At 35.9% G+C, this 18,595-nt stretch overlaps 1 protein-coding gene across 2 annotated transcripts in view; it reads right to left on the minus strand.

Annotated features, from left to right (window-relative positions):
- LRPPRC (leucine rich pentatricopeptide repeat containing) overlaps positions 1 to 18,595 on the minus strand; it is a 90,678-nt gene that overhangs the window by 42,823 nt on the left and 29,260 nt on the right. For both annotated transcript variants that reach the window (XM_062636963.1, XM_062636962.1), the window contains exons 14-23: positions 17,375 to 17,444; positions 14,156 to 14,183; positions 11,890 to 11,950; positions 10,646 to 10,752; positions 10,356 to 10,433; positions 9,965 to 10,018; positions 9,137 to 9,250; positions 7,803 to 7,933; positions 6,310 to 6,395; positions 4,482 to 4,686 (exon numbers count right to left, since the gene is read on the minus strand). In XM_062636963.1, coding sequence (XP_062492947.1) covers positions 4,482 to 4,686; positions 6,310 to 6,395; positions 7,803 to 7,933; positions 9,137 to 9,250; positions 9,965 to 10,018; positions 10,356 to 10,433; positions 10,646 to 10,752; positions 11,890 to 11,950; positions 14,156 to 14,183; positions 17,375 to 17,444 — 934 coding nt within the window. The remainder of the gene's footprint in view (positions 1 to 4,481; positions 4,687 to 6,309; positions 6,396 to 7,802; positions 7,934 to 9,136; positions 9,251 to 9,964; positions 10,019 to 10,355; positions 10,434 to 10,645; positions 10,753 to 11,889; positions 11,951 to 14,155; positions 14,184 to 17,374; positions 17,445 to 18,595) is intronic.

Here is an 18,595-nt window from a genome sequence, read left to right on the forward strand (position 1 = left end):
GACTCCAAATATTGATTTTAATTGGAATGAAGTGCTGCAACATTATGCATAAAGCTTTAGTGAAGTGGCAATTTACCTAAGGGGTTTACTGATTGAAAAGCTCTCAAACCTGAAATCACTAGAGAGGTGGAAAAGAAAAAAATAAGGACTCTGGGGGTTGGAGGGTAGACTAGTAAAACAAATCCCTCTCTACAAATCTGAAGCAGATGTTAGTGTGGAGGGAAGTCAATTCAGCAAGGTACAATCAGCTTTACAAAAATTATTCTGTTAAAAGAGAACGGGCTCTTGAAAGAGCTAAATGTTTTTCTGTTCATTTGCTATACTAAGGAATCTTCAAGGAGACTGGTGTTGCAATTACAACTAATCCTCCCCAAAAAATTAACTGTGTTGAAGGCTTTGTAATTTCCCTAGGTACAATTTAGCTGTCACTTACTTTAAAATTTACTCAAACATGCGTTCCGAACAGCACTAACTTCACATGTCAAGTGCTTTCCAGCCAATTGAGTCTAAACTGGAAGTCGGTGTTAAACAACTGAATGATTAGACAAGATAGCTCATTTCCCTGCTCTTTTGTTCAGAATAAAATGCCACATTTACATTATCAGACTCAACAGGATTTTCTGACAGAGGGAGAAAAAACCCTAGTGAACACTGTCCGTACCAAGCACATGAAGCCTGTCATTTACCAATCATCCTTCAAAAAGCAATAGCCATGAATGTAACTTAATTACGACCCAATGATCCTTGACGAAAAATCATCTTATCACTGTCCTGTCCCCATAGGGCAAATGAGACACTTTTGTCCTTTGGCACTGATGATGCCAAATTCCTAATTGCAATAATGGAGGAAGAGAGGCAAACATCCCTAATTTCACTGCAACACGTAAAGAGTTTTAATACAAATATCTGAAATAAAGCCACTAAAAATTAGGAAAAAAACTTCTTCCCACTAGAGATCCCCCCCTCTCCCCATTATTGCCTAATTTTAAAAGATGCTTATTTTAAAAAGTAAATTCAAAAGTCAATTAACTTGTATGTGCTACAGAATCATCTCAAACAAAATTATAGGTGAATTTAACCCTGTGAAAACAACAGGAGAAAAACTATCAAGGCACTACACTCAGGATGTATCGTATCTAGTACATGAGAAGCTAAATGAGTTTCTATCAGATTAATCACAAACCAGCACACAGTGTCACACATTGTCCAGCACACTGGACAATGCTGTATTAAAATCCACTGAGCATTTTTTTTAAGAGACACAACCGAGCTATAGCTTTTTGATCATTTAATACACAGCTATTAACTGCTTGCATTCACTGACTTTAAAACTACAAAATATTTTATACTTACAGTTTGTAACACTGTTTTTACAGTTTACCTGCAAATTTTCTTTCCTTTGCTTAAGAGCACTCATGAAATAGGGAACTGGTAAATTTCAAACTTGAAAATGTTTTGGTTTGTTCCTTTTCTCTGAGATGGTATTATTTAAGGAGAGAAGAAGCAAACTTCTGTTCATGAACATACAGGAACCATATCAAGTTTTTAAGACACATATTCCTATTTTGCGTTGTATGAAAGTTGACTTGTGTTGGCTTTCTTGAAGAAAGCAAAAAAAAGAAATCATCAGTATCTACTGTATTCATTATTTTATCATCCTGTGATACCAAAGTATCATATAGCACAGGAGCAGCTTAGCTTCACAAAGCTCTTCAGTTTTGTAAACTGGCTCATGTTTTCCTGTGACAGTGGGTACAGAAGGCAAAAGCCAAAACTACCATCATCAGAACTGTAAGAATTTTGATGTGGTGCAGGTAACACAACTGTTTCCAATTATTAGCAGCTGGAAGACCCAGCTCAAAACTAAGCCATGTTTTAAGAAAAAGTACAAGCTTTTCACATCGTTGCAGATTTTAGAAACTAAGATTTTTGTCGCACTGCCCAAGGCAGGTCGATCACCCTGAATGACAGAGCAAGATGCCACACCTGGACTGTCTCAATTTTTAATGCGACTTCACCACCTTGAGAAACTGTTCAAAGTCATAAATAAATATCATGCAATTAAAGGCAGGGGGTGCCTCCCCTTAAATTCACTTAGGGTAAAAAGCCCCAAGGTAGTATGAGTTCTTTCTCTACTTACTTCAGTTAAATACTTCTCAAAACATTAAAGGCAAAATGCCCATTCTACTAGGATATTAGATTTTTTTGGCTTTTGGCAAGTTACACTGTTCATCATAAACATTTTTTTTGTTTCCCATGCTCTGCTGCCAATTGTCACTTTTAATAAGCAATAGGACTCAACAAGAATTTCAGAGTATCCAGTACTCAATACAGAAAAAAAGGGGTAGATAAAACCATTTTACACCTACAGTTGCTGAAATCCTCAAAAGCAAATCACAGATTCTTTTCCAAGCAATTAAAAAGCCTGAAATAAACTAAGAACACAAAACACCAGCATAACCACTGCTGTGGAACATTAAAAAGTATCCTGGGTCTAATTTGAGAGGCATGCTGATGACCTGCAGCTAAATGACAGCATTTCACTATGACACTTGAGCTCTACGATGGCAAATAGTAAGCACTGCTTCTGAAAGAAATGACTAACACTTATTTCAATCACTCCTAACTTTCAAAAACTCTTAGCATCTCCAAGACACACACACATACACACAAAACCAAAGTCAAACCTAGTTATTCCTCCCAAGCAAATTATGTGGAAAAAGCTTCCCCCTTCTGTTCTAACACTGGAGAGGAAGCAAGTCTCTCTACCAATAAGATTCCCCCCCAAAAAACATAGGAAATGATCTTACTTTGTATTATATTTATATATATGAAATATAGTAAGCTAAACAGCTGAGTACCAATGACTTGTAGCCCATACAATTACACAGTATGGAGTTATTTTTTCCTTTAAAAATCCAGTCTCATAAAAAGTTCCTAAATCCTTAAAAAAAACAAAAAAAAAAACAACAAAAACCCAACAAGAAAACAAACCAAAACCTAAGAAAAAATCCTTAAAAGTTTTACCAAACGTTTATAATCCAAAAGGCTGTGGAATCACACTAAAATAAGACTCTTTACTGTCCCTCTACATCCACATATGATCACTTATTTATTTACATTATACACTACTTCTCAAGTGAAAAGAACCCAAGTAGCACGATGTACAACTTGCATGTCAACATGCATAAAGCAATTATGTAAAATGCAGCTGCTCTCACTGCACACTGCAAAGCATATCAGACATTTTTCCGACACATTAGTTACATATGATTGCAGTTAAATTACTTTCATAAACATCTGCCTTGTCTTGTGATGCAACCAAGGCAATGTCATTGACTGAAGAGATATACACTGCGTTCTTAATGGCTGACCACTACACTAAAATACTATTTTAGAAAAGAATGTACACGCATCACGTTACATTTTTTGACAAGAATTTTGAATAAAGAAATTATCCAGACCCTGCATACTCAAAATACTCACAAGAACTCAAAAACTCTACATGTTAACAGAAACGTGTAGAAATAGGCATCTTTGAGGTTAAGCTACATAATACTATAAAAAAAATTCATTTATTTCATAGGCATTATATTTAAGCCAGGAACATCTCCTATGTGAACTGAACTACAAGAAACTGATCAATCACTCTAGCTGCAAGAGATTAAAATCCAGCAACTGCATAAATAACATAAGAAAAGAAAAACAGAAGGATTGTGCATATGGTAAAGGAAGTGAAAAGGGACTCTTGGCTCAGTTTTAGTAAGAAATTGTTATGTACTTCATACGTACATTCATTCAAATAGCTTACACCTCATAATGAAAATTTACGCAAAGGAACATGACACATGGAATTACTTCCTGACAGAATGAATGTATAAACTTCCTTCTCGCTATTAAAAGGTATGAAAAGTACATACGGAAAAGAAAAAAACCCAAAACCAAATACAACAGTACTCTCTCCGAATTTTAAATTCAGTAGCATGGCAGTAACATCAAATTATTTGAGTCATGTGAATTAAAAATATTTCAGTGTTCGACAACTGCCCTTCAACTCACCTGAGATGTACTGGAGGGCACAGCAAAATAATGTTGTTTTGATGGGAAAACGCATGCCACTTAGCCACAAGAGCTGAGGCTACACCTATCATGCTCTGAACAGCTACCTTGTCAGACAGACTTTAGAACCAACTATTATAAGAATAATCCAATATATAGCCACTTCATTTCTGATGTGTACATAAAATACAGCTGCTGCTCCCAGAGCCATGATGCGATGTATAACTGATGAAAATACTTATCTAAAACATATGCATTTGTTACTCTTCCTAAATCACTTCAGTACCTTATGTGCATGCATGTGATTTCATTTTTACGTGCAGAAGCACTTTCAAACATGTATGTGCAGCTGTGCATAGCACACACAGGTCATATAACACAAATACATAACTTGTTTCATCTGAAGCCCAACCATAGCTTACTTTTCAAGGTGAACTGTAATCAGAGGGGAATGAAGGGCAGCAGTCTCTGCCAGCCCCAGGTTCACAATGGTCTCATGTAATCGATTCACTGTTTCAACTTCACCTCGCAAGGCAGCGGCATTAAGGATGCGGAAAAAAGATGCAACTGCTCTGTCTGAGATAGGAACATCCTTCTCTTTCATCTCCGTTAGAATGTTAATAGCATCTACAATGAAACAACACAAAAGACCCTTAGGTAATTTCATGTAGGGAAAACAAACTGCTATTAAAACAGCATTTCAAACCCAGCAGGAATGCAAATTCTGGCGTATAATGCCGATTTCAAGTTAATTACTACTTGCATTTCTAAACGAGACTACAATTATAAATCCACAATAGCATGGTTTTATCATTTTGCTGCAACTTTGACTACAAATTATAGATAGGAACTGTGTGCCCACTCTGCACCACGTAACCCTGTACAGTCTGCCCTATAGCTGCAAGATTCTACTAAATGGATGCTTTTATCGTTCGATGCTAACATCTGCTAAATCACTCCATTGTTTCTTCAGCAGATGGCTTGTCACGAGGCCAGATAATAAAGATATGTTTACACTGTATATACAGCCAGACTAATGGTCTGATACCGATAGGGCCTGTTTGCTGTGTCGATACTAATTAGCCAAGGAGAGCCAATGAAAGCTTTCTAACAGACTGCATGTTAAAACATTAGGTTCATTACGCTTCATTAGTAAGGCAGAAATAAACATTTTGGTATATGGAATAAGTGCATTTTTATAATGTTCTTAATTATTGCACAGAGGGAATGTTTTGACCACTTTACATTTGGCTACATTTATGAACTGTTTTATTTTCTGAGGACATTTATGCTCTTGTAAGCAAGCTAATCTTTTCAAGCTGCTTTAATGTAGAGGTGGTCACAATCTGATTTATTATGATTTTGTTTATTATTTTCTCACAGTAAGCTTAGTAAGAGGCCAAGACAAATTCCAAAGAAAGATCTTACAAGGAAAAAAAAAAAGAAAAGGCATTTGCTTTTTAATGTTATTGTTTAGGGTTTTTATATAAAAATACAACCTTTTGTGTCTAGGCTTGGACCACGCTTTTATGGTGTTAAGACTTCTACAAAATCATAGAACTCAATGTTCAGAATCACCTTTTAAAATAGATGACAGCCTACAGTTCTTCTAAAGATCAACCAAATCATGTAAATTACAGAATTATATTAGACTAAATTACAGAAATTAAAGAGCTAACAGCTTAATGCAAACACCTAGAAATACAAAATAGGCAGTTTGCAGAACACTCATTAAAAGCCAAGATTTCCAGGCAGTTTGACAGTTCTGACGCTAAATTCAGTAACAAACACATAAAAGAATACTAACAGAAAAATATATACCTTATAAAAAGTTAAATGATTTTTTGCAGTACTTGGCTCTTATGAGAAGGTTATGTTTATAGGTTTTATGTTCAGCCTTCAGACCTTCTTAAGCAAAAACAAAGCCATTAGTCTAGGCACATACGCAATTTGTGCCATAAGTCATGATCTTCAAACTCAATCCAAACAGCAATGCTAATAAAAACTAGCTGCAGAAATGCAAAAAGCACTGAGCTGTGCAAATGTAAATGACAAGCTTGCCAATCCATTAAAACTAATGGCCTGCACTGTCCAAGCATCTCTGGTTGAATTCACATGCAAATTTGTATGCAAAATGTTCAAGCACTTTTCAGGACATGATATACCATTAATATCAACTCACATTTTTATTCTTCAGGCAAGATACCTTTATTATATAGCAGAAACACACAATAAAAGCAAATGGATTACCTTCTACTCTACCATGCTTTCCTAAGACTTCTACCAGCGCTATGTACTTTTGAGTGTCGAGAGCAACAGGTGAATTCTTAGGGAAGCTAGAAATTAAGACATTAAGAATTGTATTAACAGAAGTTCACATTTCATGGATTCAGCTTAAAGATTTATTTTCAAAACAACAGCACTGAGAGCTAAAATTTACAGAAGTGTTAAGGGGAAAATCTGATAAGACTTTAAAAGATGCACCATTAGGACATTATTTAAAAATACTATCCACACACCTTTCCACCCCAAAACCCGACAGCTGTATTTTAAAAAAACAAATGGTTTAATTATTTGGTAGCTATTGCATGAAACAGGGTATCTCCTAGAAGCCTAGGAAGAAAACTCAGTCCACATGGCTCAGGCAGGACCCCATTCTTTGGTGTGAAGAGGCTATTTACCTACAGTAACAAGTTAAAAGCTACTACTTTGAAGTTTCTGCTATGTGCTTGCTTTCTTTTTTCTGGAAGTTTTCAAATTCATTCCTTCACTGTTGTTTCTCTTTGTAACAAGTCAAAGAGTCACTTCTTAGCAATATTATGCTACATGCGAGACAGATCAATGAAAACACCCTACTGCAGTGAAGCTCCACTAGAAGACTCAATTTTACTTCATGCGCACCCACTATGGGGCTGTGCCAGAGCAGTAGGACAGTCAAAACTAATACACTACCATTATTTGCAGAGGGGCAAATCTCTTGATATTCATAGCAGAATCATTTCACATAATTTCAAAGACTAACAAGGTTTAATGAGCACCTGATTGCTGACCTAGTGTAAACCCAGAGCAAATATTTCGTGAGTGAATACAAGAGAGAGAAAAGTAACACAAAACTTGTTCTATATCCACTGCAGCATCAGACTGGAAGGAGGCTTTTAAGGGAAAAAAGGAAAGGAGCAAATAGAAATATGATCTGCAAGAATTTGCTCCGGGATAATGCACACACATAGCATGTTTTAGCTGGGAGCTAATTTTTATGGCCAAGATACAAAGCTCTGAAGATGAAAAATTTTACGTAGAATCTTTGTTGACAGTTTTAAAATAATGTCACTCAAACACTGTTAATCTAAAGGCAATATAGGTGCAGTGTATTTTAAACACATTCTAGGTGCTTTCTAGGACACAACGCAGGTACCTTTCCCCCCTAAATTCAGCCAAGCTTCAATATAGGCACGAGGTACATTTAAATTAAACCAAACCAGACCCTACATAGCAATTTGCCTTAAAAAAAGAATAAAATAATAATTACTGACCCTACAAAGTAGCTGTTTCTGATGTTCAATTATACAAAGCAAATTTTTTGTTTCAAAAAACCACACCCATGACTCTTTTAAATGCACATACATTGGTGGGGAGAGCTAATTAAAAATGGACGAGGGGGTTAATACTCAACCTACTTAATTCAACAAGGTCTGTGTATCAGCATAAATCTCTGTGACATGTTTCAGTGCCGGTGTACTTACACTTTTTCTTTCAGGTTCATTGCCTCTTCTACATTATCATGTCGACAGCACAAATTTATTAAGGCTGCATAGCCACCGACAACCATGTCCGGTTCGTATTTGGCTTTCACTTCAAGGGCTTTTTGCATATTCTAAAAAAGGAACAAAGCAAAGATGTGAACTAGAGGAAAAGTCAGTATGACATTATGATTCTTCTATGTTCAGTGTGCAGTTACGTGGCCGCTTTAGTGCTTTTAGTAGCACAAGATCACATTTGAGAACACACTGCTTTAACAAATAAGAAATTCTAAGAGCGAAAGTTATTTTGCAGAAATTAATATTTTTCTAAAATACCTTTTAGATTCTTTTGATAGATTTCTAAATAAATTTTCTTGCTTTGTATTTCTAGCATGTTTTAATCTAAGACTTTTTTTTTTTAAATCCAGACAGACACCATAAAATGACTGACCCAGATTTTAAACCAGTTCTTATTTATTTGCAATTCATAACAACTTTCACCTGGCACATTGCCAAACAGATAACAAAACTACTTTCTAAAGAGTAAGAAACTACTTAATGATCCCATAGGAAGCTTATTTTTTTCCTGCTTTCCTATTCATACATTTCGCCACTCCGAACTTGCAATGGGTGTTTGCTTCTAGTCTTATTTCACAAGCAAAATTGTAGAGACAGATAGTTGAGAATCACTCTTTCTAAATTGTATACTTAGGAACACAGAATATTGTGCTATCATCTGCACGACTGTTACTGTTCCTATATATACAGCTTTATAGGCAGGATCATACTGAACGAGAAACTGAATAAAAGTGTGGTGATACCCCACAAATTACAGACACACACTAAATGAATGTAAACTACAGCTGGACGCCTGCCGAATGAAGGCAAGAGACCCTTTATCTCAGAAGAGCTTTCCTCCTGCAGGAAAATGGAATTTCAATCCCTGCATTAACAACCTAGTAATATTTGAATTGCAAATGACTAGTGCATGTATCAGTTGCTTGACAATCTAGATATAAGAGACCGGAGCCATGGCTTGAAAGGACATTTGGCATGTATGATAAACCTATCACAGCTGTTACTATCATTCACTTTGCAGATTATTGTAAACAAACTTCAGCAACCCCAAAACATGCCATTCAAGGTGTTGCTGAAATTAGTTAACCTTTTGATTTAATTGCTTTTTGCACTTATGTTTGATTTATAAGCATCAAACCATGAAACCTGAAGCACTGCACTTGTCTTTGCTTAACTATGTCTTTCCATAATACAGTCATTTATGTCCCTTTAAAAATATAGCTATGTGTTTCCAATTATCTCTGCATTGCTTAAGATACCTCTTCTTCACAAAGAGCATGTATGAGTTGTTTCAAGACATCTGTAATAGGCTGGTTTTCAGCTTTCTGCTTTTCTAGTTTCTTCTCCAAAGCAGACACGTCAGGTTTAGCACTCTAAATGGAAGTAACAGAAAGAATGTCAATTGCAAAAACACCATTCCCTGAACAACTTGTCGGATCACTTTAATAAAAGACAGACAAAATAATCCTCTTCTTTCATACTCTTAAGAAATTTTTTAATCATTTAAGGTGCTTTTATCTGTTTAAATAGCACATACTAATTGAAGATTTGACTCAGAATGCAGTAAAAAAAAACCTGAAGTAGCATATCTACAAAGGTCAACATTACTATTTCTCTTGTACTCGGTTCTTTGTGTTCAGGGAAGCAGGGAATAGAAGCCTGTTTCTTTTTCCATCTCCACTCTGCTCAGATCAGAGATGTAAAGGCTTGACACTCCACCATTAGAAGCAGTATGGATTTATATGGTTCCTGCCACTCAACTGGATCACTGTAATTTACAAGCATGAATTAAGCCTCACACCACCACTGTTAACTAACTAGAACTTTCAAAAAGATATATACTAGACAGGGAAACTGAGGCATGAATCCTCAGCCAACTCCAAGGTCAAGTATCAGGCCTATATGAAAATCTGGATAGCCTCTACTCCTACTCTGGAAAGTAACCTCTGAACTTCAAATGGTAGATTTAAATAACACTAATATACTTCCATGATCTGAAAGCTAGTGATTACACTTCATCTAAAAACCCATATCCAAACATTGTTATTACAGGAAGAACAAGCACGGCTATCTGTGAATTTACGTACTTCTGGAATGTTGTCTGTAGACAGGATTTTTTTATGAGTCAGTAATCTTGCATCCTAAAACATAGCAAGACAAAGATATCACAAATTTCCCCTAAAAAAAGTTCAATCCTTACGCATATTATGCTAAAAATGTTAAAGTTAATTATATAATTGCAATGTAAAAAAGAAAAAAAGCTGTATTCTACAGCATTAATACACTGACTTGAAAAAGCACTTATTAAATGTATCCTTTTCACATACGAAATGAAAACAGCTTCTACAGTGAAAAATCTTGGAAAGGTTAAAAGCCTTACACATACTCACTGCATAACAATATTTATTTTGCAAAGGAGAATACAGTTACAGAGTACAGTTTTTTTAGCTTCAAAATAATTGCTATAGAGCCACAGACCTTAATTAATTCAGGAACTTGAGAGGAGTCCAGCAGTCTGCAAATGCCGCTGTAGTAGGTTGTAGGGATAACTATATTCTGTACCAAGAGGTGGGGAAAAAATTATATGAGTTTTGAAACACAACCAAAGTGAAATTTGTCTAACAGAAATTATCTCAGACGTAATTCAAGTCTCCAGCTCTTGCATGTCATTGAGAAGTGGTCTGGTTGTACTTAAAAGCAGCAATTTCAAATCTAATAGATACATGTCAGGCAGGACAGGCATTATGTAGCAAAAAATGAAATGGTACCATCTTCTTCAGCTGATGGAAGTATTGTCTCAAACGCTCCTCCTTGGCCTGTACCTCTGAGTCACTCATGCTGTCAATCAAGTGATAAAGAAAATAGCCAACAGCTTCTGTGGAAAAAAACAAGAGAAAGCATTCCACTAAAATTACTGAGACTGTCATGTTATCAAGATTAATTTATAAGAAATCATTTTGGTGTGAGATGTCACCCTGATGAGAGGCTCTGGAATGGCAACAATGATCACTGAGGCATAGAGATTATGTGGTTTGGGAGCACATATCTAACTGGTGAGTGAAAGGAATATTAATTATTTTCAGACCTAGTGACAGCTTTTCAGTACAGAATCTTACTTCAATCTATTTTTTCCACTACTGTGTGACAGAAGTGGTACTGCCCAAGGCCTTCCCCCCCTTTCCTGCCCGCTACCCCAAATAGTTGCCACAAATATTTTGTCATTGCTCAAAAGAAGGAACAGTTTTCTAATGCTTTGCATATTTATTCTGTACATTTTATGCATGATATTCCATTACTAAACCACACTAAGTATAGTAATATTAATATAAGAACATAAAAAAATGTTTTAAACATTAGGTCAGCTAATACTGAAGAAGCTGCCTATTAGCCAATGAAAATCAAGATTAACAGATTTTAGCAATAGTGCTAAGTTTATTATCTATGATAAGTGTAAAAATACATGGGGTCTTGTTGCCAAGAATAGGAACAGCATCAATTATTGTCTCCTCAAAGGTTAGCTTTCACCAAATGCCCTTGCCCCTCTGGCCTTGACAAGAGGGACACACACCCCCCCCCCCCCTTTAAAAAAAAAACAGATTATATAAAATGATATACTTATTTCAAACTAGAAGATTTGGGATGTTAAGTACTATTTCCTTTCATGAAATCAGACGAGCTGCTAAAGGGGAAACTAAGTTGAAAGACTGCCACCTTTTCCCTTTTTTTTTTTCCTAAGTATATAAGCACTGATCCTGTGTCCATTCTAAATCTCTTTTGGTCCATAAATTTAGAAAAATAAATCACTATCCGCAAGATTTGCCTCTAAAAAAAGATCTTATGGATCTCACAAAATATGCTCTGATTATTCGAATCAGGATTTTACCCAACATGTTTTCAAATTTCACTTTCAAAAAGAAGCAATCAGTGTTTACTGTTGTAATCCCTCAAACCCATCATTACACAGAAGAACGGATTTGTGGATAAGTTACAATCACAGAAATTGAAACTCTACCAGTTGGTCCTGCTGCAGGCATCAGGCAATAACGTTCATCCTTGTACAACACTTCTGTTATCTGGTAAGACAGAATAATCGTACATTGCAGCCAAAAGAAGCAAGCAAGGACAAATAGTATCTGAAATTGAATTCTCAAAATAATAAAGCATTTCTCTGTTAAAGTATTATTCTTTACCACATCATAGTAATTCCCTAAGAAATACAAAAGGGTTTTTTGTAAATAATAGGTTTTTCTTGAGAAAATATTGCAAGCAAAATGCTTTCTGAGGTATGGCAGCAAGACAGACACTCTAGTATTCTGTTTCTGTATTGTTCTATAGAAAGTTAGCTACTGTAAAACATTGCTTAAAGCAAGTAGTATAAACAGTGTCACCCCCGGAGATGCTACAATTATTTCCCAATTTATTGAAAGGCTGAAATTGGTCCATAAAGCTTTCTTTTTCTTTTTTTTTTTTAATTTATTTTGAATGAACCAAATACATAAAGAAAATAGAGGAACACCATTTATCATGCTCTGCTACATTTAACTAGTACAGCTATTGTAAATAAGTGCAATTTTGGCCGACAAAATATGCATCCATAAAATTAATTGGACTAAATTTAGCCCACATTCCATCAGTCATACAAACTGAAGGACCACATACATTTTACTTTATCAGAAGAGAAGCATTTATCCCAAAGCCCCCACATCTTATGTACAAATACTTTAACCTAAACTACAGCACTTCAAAAAGCTGTCTGACTATTCTTAAGGAAATTACATCATCTCTAGATAAAATCAGAGATTTTAAGTATTTAAAGAATATTGCTGTCAAAGTGCTGCGTTTCAAGCAATGATAATTATTAATGAAAATGGATAAAGCCAGAAAATATCAAATGTGCAATGGAATACTGTGACTTCTATATCTATATCACTTCTCATTCTACCAACACCAACGACACTGTGCAGAGTTAAACTACAGTTTTCTTCTGCTCTTTTGCCCTATGACAATAAAATCAAAGAAAGTCATGTGAACAGTTCTCCTTCTGAATCAAATCTCAGAAAATGCCAAAAAGGATGGGTAACAGAGAACAATCCATGTAAATGGGTGATATTATCTCTAAAGCTAAGTACCTACTTCTTTCCCGAGTTAGCATTTCTCATTTTAGAATGTCAATACATATATTTACTCATAAATGTAGTGAAGATAACAAAATGTTCTTCCACTTTGGAGAACAGCAGAAGAAACTCTAGATACAACTTCTTGTGCAGACAAGCACTCCTTCAGTCCTCTGACTGTCCTTAGAAATTAATTTTGTAATAGGAGTGATAAGAAATGCCTTTTTCCTCTCTCCCCACCTTCCCTTTGCACCTTTTAAATGCAAAAGACAGATGCAGCGGACAAAACCATCCTCTCACCGTAATCTTCATGCAACACAAAAAAGTAGGAAATGACAAAAAAAAACCATCATCTCACAAGCTGTACCCAATTTAAACGAATCATTAACCAGTGACTTTCCCCAACTACAAATTTTATTTCATTCCAAGATTTCTTCGCAAAATTTAAAAACCATACTGCAAGTCATGTACTAGTTTATTAGACAGCAGGTACAGAATCAAAGAAAAAAAAGAAGACAAAAGGCATAGTGAAACCCTTCCCAAAATTCTGTAATCACATCTCAGGCCATATCTGTCAACATCTCTGTTCTAGTGCTCATCAAAATTTACTGACCAAGTTATATGACAGTGTCTTTCTAATGGAGCCCATATCAGAGAGGGCAAAAGAACAGTTGTTTCCCCTTGAATTCACCAGGTAATTCTTTTTACCTGGCTTTGCATTCAGTGTTTTAAGTTATATATCAAAAGCTTTAGAATTGTAGTTATGCTTTATTATTTTATTAGTTCTACTGTGGGGATAGGAAAAAAGTTTAGGGAAGACACAGAAGGAAATGAAGCAGCCAGACTGCACAACCATGTCAGACTTTGTTCCAGAATCTACAACTACGTAGTACCTTCAGTGATGACAACACTGATCTAGAAACTCAAGTAGCATAAATTACACTACATGGTAACACCGTATTTGATGTTTTATAATTACACTTAGCTGTCCAATTTGAAAACTCCTTTTCATACAGTTGTACAATCTACCATTGACAAAAGTCTTGCTCACATTGATCAGGCCCACAGTTATGGGGCTCAGAATTCAGATTTACAGAAATGCATCATAAAAATGCAACGTCTAAAGAACTAGATTTTATTTAAAGCATTACCATCTCCACTTACCTTGCTCCAGAGCTGTACATCATCTGAGCTGAAGAGGGCAGCAAAGGATAACAAATTAAAAGCAATAAAATGATTTTTACTCTTGTATCTCTTTTTTTAAAGGTAACTTACACTGAGAATCTTTAATAAGGCATTGTAATTAGAACTATGATAAATTAACGAATTATATCAATAAAAATAGTCATTGCCACATATTGCTTAAACCAACTTTGCACAGAATAAACATACTACTTTTTACTATACTACAGTCACAGTTTCTGCTAAATAATTTAAAATAATGCAGCAATCCAAACAGCTAAGACTACAATAAATATATTTTAGTTTCATCTTTAGTCCAATCTTTTAACATATCCTAATTGTACTTTCTTATTTTATACTTCATTCTATTTAGCATATCAAGATAAGCTTTGCTCAAACAAGTCACACTTTACATAGCACTTGATAGGTCATATTTGCTAGGGCAAAAATCTAAGACTCCTCAACATTAAATTTTTGGTACAGACAAGTTAGTACAGACAGCTATAAATACATTTATATCACGCAAAGAAAAGTAATCAAATCTCTTAAGGTATGTTTATTATAGTGAGATAAATAAATAATGTTTTAAAAAACAGAAAACAAAACACAGAAGAACTCAAATTTCTCCCCTCATAGAACAGGACAGAATTTGAAGGCGAGCACTTCTCTGACTGTCATCAGGTTACAACCAAAGATCAAACGTTAACCAGTTCACTGAAGTATAAACCCAATGTGTTAGAGTGTTAACCAGTTCACTGAAGTACAAAAACCTTGACGAATTCCTATAATTTGAAGGACAAACAGCTTCTGGCTAGAAGCTGTAACTTTTCAAAAACTATAAAGCAGCATTAACCTAGACAAGGCTAAAAGATCAAACCCATACAACCTTATTTTATCTTCCTCTAATTCTCATTTGGGCAAAATAAGATGTCAGTCTGAACAGCTGCATAGAAACTTGACAGCATTCAGAGAAGTTTAGGATTTTATTTAGGAGGTTTAAGCCTGTGAAACATTAATTCTTTCTGTGCAACTGCCACTTGTATTTGAAAATGAGTCACATGCAGGTCCACACAGGGCAGTGGGGGGAAATATGCTATCTATGAGGTTAGTTAAGCTTTCATAGGTGAACTCACTCCACTACTGACAGCATGACAATGAACTGCAGATATCAAATGCATCAATTTCCTAAAGTACTCGACTCTGAAATAGTAATGGTACATCAGGCAGACAGAATGGGAATACTTCGAAGCAGTTACTAGAGAAGAGCAGCTTCTTAAGAAATCCATAAACTAGTCTGCCACAGACACTGTTCCTGCATCCCTGGTGTCCATACCCTGTACTTTTGTATGTCAGTCCTAAACTCCACTCATTTGAACATTCAAGACCTGCATTTAGTCATAAAATTTTCCTTCAGTCTTTACAAAAGGCATACATATTTTTTTTCTTCTATCCTATCATATCCTCAAGCTTCGTTTTCAGGCTGGTCTAGCCACTACGTTTAAAATAGAAAAGGAAACACTGAATTGGCACGCTTTCAGAAACAATGTAAGGGTGAAACCTGGGCACAGCCAACCTCGTACATCGCTTCTGAAGCCAAGTAGAAATGAAGGCAAAAGAGAGATTAACGTTAAAGGAAAAATAAATTAAAAAGCAAGTAAACAAACCAAAACACCAAACTAAAAAAAAAACAAACACCACAAAAAAAAACACAACACACCAAAACACACACAAAAACTCAACCAAAAAACCCAACCCAAAACCAGAAAACCCACCAAGAAAACCCCAACCTGAATTTTCCTCAGAATTCCAAGCTTTTTGCCCAAATGTCCAATAACTATTGAAATCACACCACTAGTAACTGTTCTACCACTCACAAGAGTGATTGTTTCACTTGAAGAGAACACGATTCTTCAGCAGGTAGTTTTCACAATACAAGTTGATGACAATTTAAAAACACTTCAAATCGCATCCTTACCACCTGCACCCCAGTGGCAGGGGTATTTCGTGATAGCATTGGTTATGTGCAGCAACCATTGGCATGGCTTCCTTCCCACCGCAAGTTCTACTTCTACTGAATATTCATCTGTACTTGTAAAGAAAATGTGTTCCAAAAATCTGTTCATTAATACATTGGAAATGGACAATTCTGGGGCTAATTACTGAAATGAAGAACTCTGTTGGATCTAAAACATTATTTTTTTATCTCTTGGACGTCAAGGCCCGTTACGGCTTAGTTAGCAGACTCAGTTTAGAACTGGTTTCCTTTTTTTCATCCTCTTCTCATAGTAGAGCAGGATCAGCTAGACATAACTTACAATATACTAGGAAATCATTTTGCTCATATTCACCTGGTATGCTTTATTAATCTCCAACTTAAACATAGCTATATCTCATAGCCATTACAGAACTTTAGGAGATGACTTAGTGAACAAAACCAGCCTTCAGGCTCTGGTCCTGAGTGATATTAAGTGAGCTTTCTAGTACCCAGCAGCGCAGGTGCACTGCAAAAAAACCCTCATTCACAGTTCTAAATGTTTACCAGAGGCAAAGAGTGAATGATAGAAATGCTCACTAATCCACATACACCGGCAGGGCTCTCTTAAACTTACGCAAGCTAGCAAGGAACTCTCCTTGCAAAACAGGACCATATGGCTGTGAATATAAAGTCATGACAATTGTAGCACAATAGTTGGCATTCAGTGTGAGTGTTCAGGAGTCATATTAACCCAGAGGGCACAGAAAGCTATCAGATGTAGAATATGCCTGGCTCTGACTGGTATTTCATCACCATTAAGAACCCATTTGCTTTAATGGTTACTTGTGATAATCTTTAGGGAAATCTTACATTAGCATAGCAGTTTATAAACAAAAATAGTGAATAAAAATAACCCCCCAGATGTTTACTACCCTGAGAAGTTTATATACTGTCAAATACCACAGAACAAACAAGAACAGTCAAGTTCTTTTTAATCTAGTGTATAAGTAATACTTCAAAGGTATGCTCATATATAGCAAAGGCAAGGAAACCAGGGAGAGCAGAGAGGAACAAAGACATCCCTCAGATCTGCTACACCTGGAACCATACTTTTCCAAGTTCAGACATGGACCGTGGGGAAGACTGCACAGACTTGCGTTCAACAAGGCAAAAAAAGACAAGGAACTCTGCTACAGGAAAATTGAGCCATTATATAGCAACCTTACCTTCTAAAACCCAAACTGAGGCTGTTCCTCATCTGACGAATATCAATACGAGGCGTGCTTGCTGAAGTCACTGTAAATGAAAGAAATGTTTCTAAGTAGTCATTGTACAAAAACAGTTAATTCCTGGAGTGCCACAACTGAGTAGGTCATGTAAATAGGGTATCCTCAGGAGAACTATGTTGTTAGTTCAGAGGAAATGCTGGGTAAACATTTGTAAGCCAAAATTTCAAACACCAGGGGATTTGAAACTGTCCTGGCTTTATCAGCTCTAAAACTGCTCCATTTCAAAAAGAATCAAATATTCTAAACGCGAAATTTTCCCCTTTTTATTGCCTTCAATGCCAATAGTTAATACATTAGTCTTTTATACAAGTTAGTAACTGGAGTAAGCATCTTACCTGTAAAAAGAGTGTAAGGCTGAAGAAAGTATTATGCTCCACAAAGAAAACAACCCCCAAACAATCCTAACCAAAACGCTAAGGAAACTGTAATATTACTTAAAAGTAGATGGCCCCGAGAGGTCATTTACAGTTATGCCCTATGTCCTCATCCTTATATCATTGCTTGGCTAAATAGTCCAAAATGGTCTACCTTCTTCCTCTAGAATTGCTGTCTCTCATTTCAGCACCATACTCCAGCAAGGAAAGAAAATACAGTAGTAGATGCATGTAAGTCCTGTATGAAGTTATTATCGTCTGACTTTACTACCATGATAGATTCAACCTGAATGCTCTGGGCCCTTTCATCAAGGGCAGCAGTATGGTATATGATAGGAAAGAACTGAAATAAAAGCACCAGCTATACAGGAACACGGGAAATAAAAGGCAGGACCAAGATGCTAAAACCACTCCTTAAACCAACTCCAGGCATTTAGAAAATTCAAAGTTTTAAACGCTGGAATGTTTATTTTAATTTGAAAATCTCGGGTAAAGTTGGTTTCAAGAAACTCTCAATACAAACCTTTCCTCAGTGGTATATTAAACTTTTTGCTCATAAAAAGATGAGCAGAAAAGCATCTTAGTATGCTCAGCTGCTGCTGACAATTGGCAACCTGGTTTCCTTAGCAACAAACAAGTCTGAGAAAATCAAGGGGCTGACAATGAAGTGGAATGGAACGGTGTGATAAAGGGAAAAAGCAGCTCTCATGTATGCCGCCTTATGCGGCCAGATTCCTCAACTGATGCTTCGTAGTTTTCATCTTGTCAGTTGCAGAAATCTATA

The sequence above is a fragment of the Pezoporus occidentalis genome, unplaced genomic scaffold (genome assembly GCF_034315485.1).
Source record: "Pezoporus occidentalis ecotype Australia unplaced genomic scaffold, CSIRO_AGI_Poc_V1 ctg50, whole genome shotgun sequence".
In the NCBI taxonomy this organism is placed as follows: Eukaryota; Metazoa; Chordata; class Aves; order Psittaciformes; family Psittacidae; genus Pezoporus; species Pezoporus occidentalis.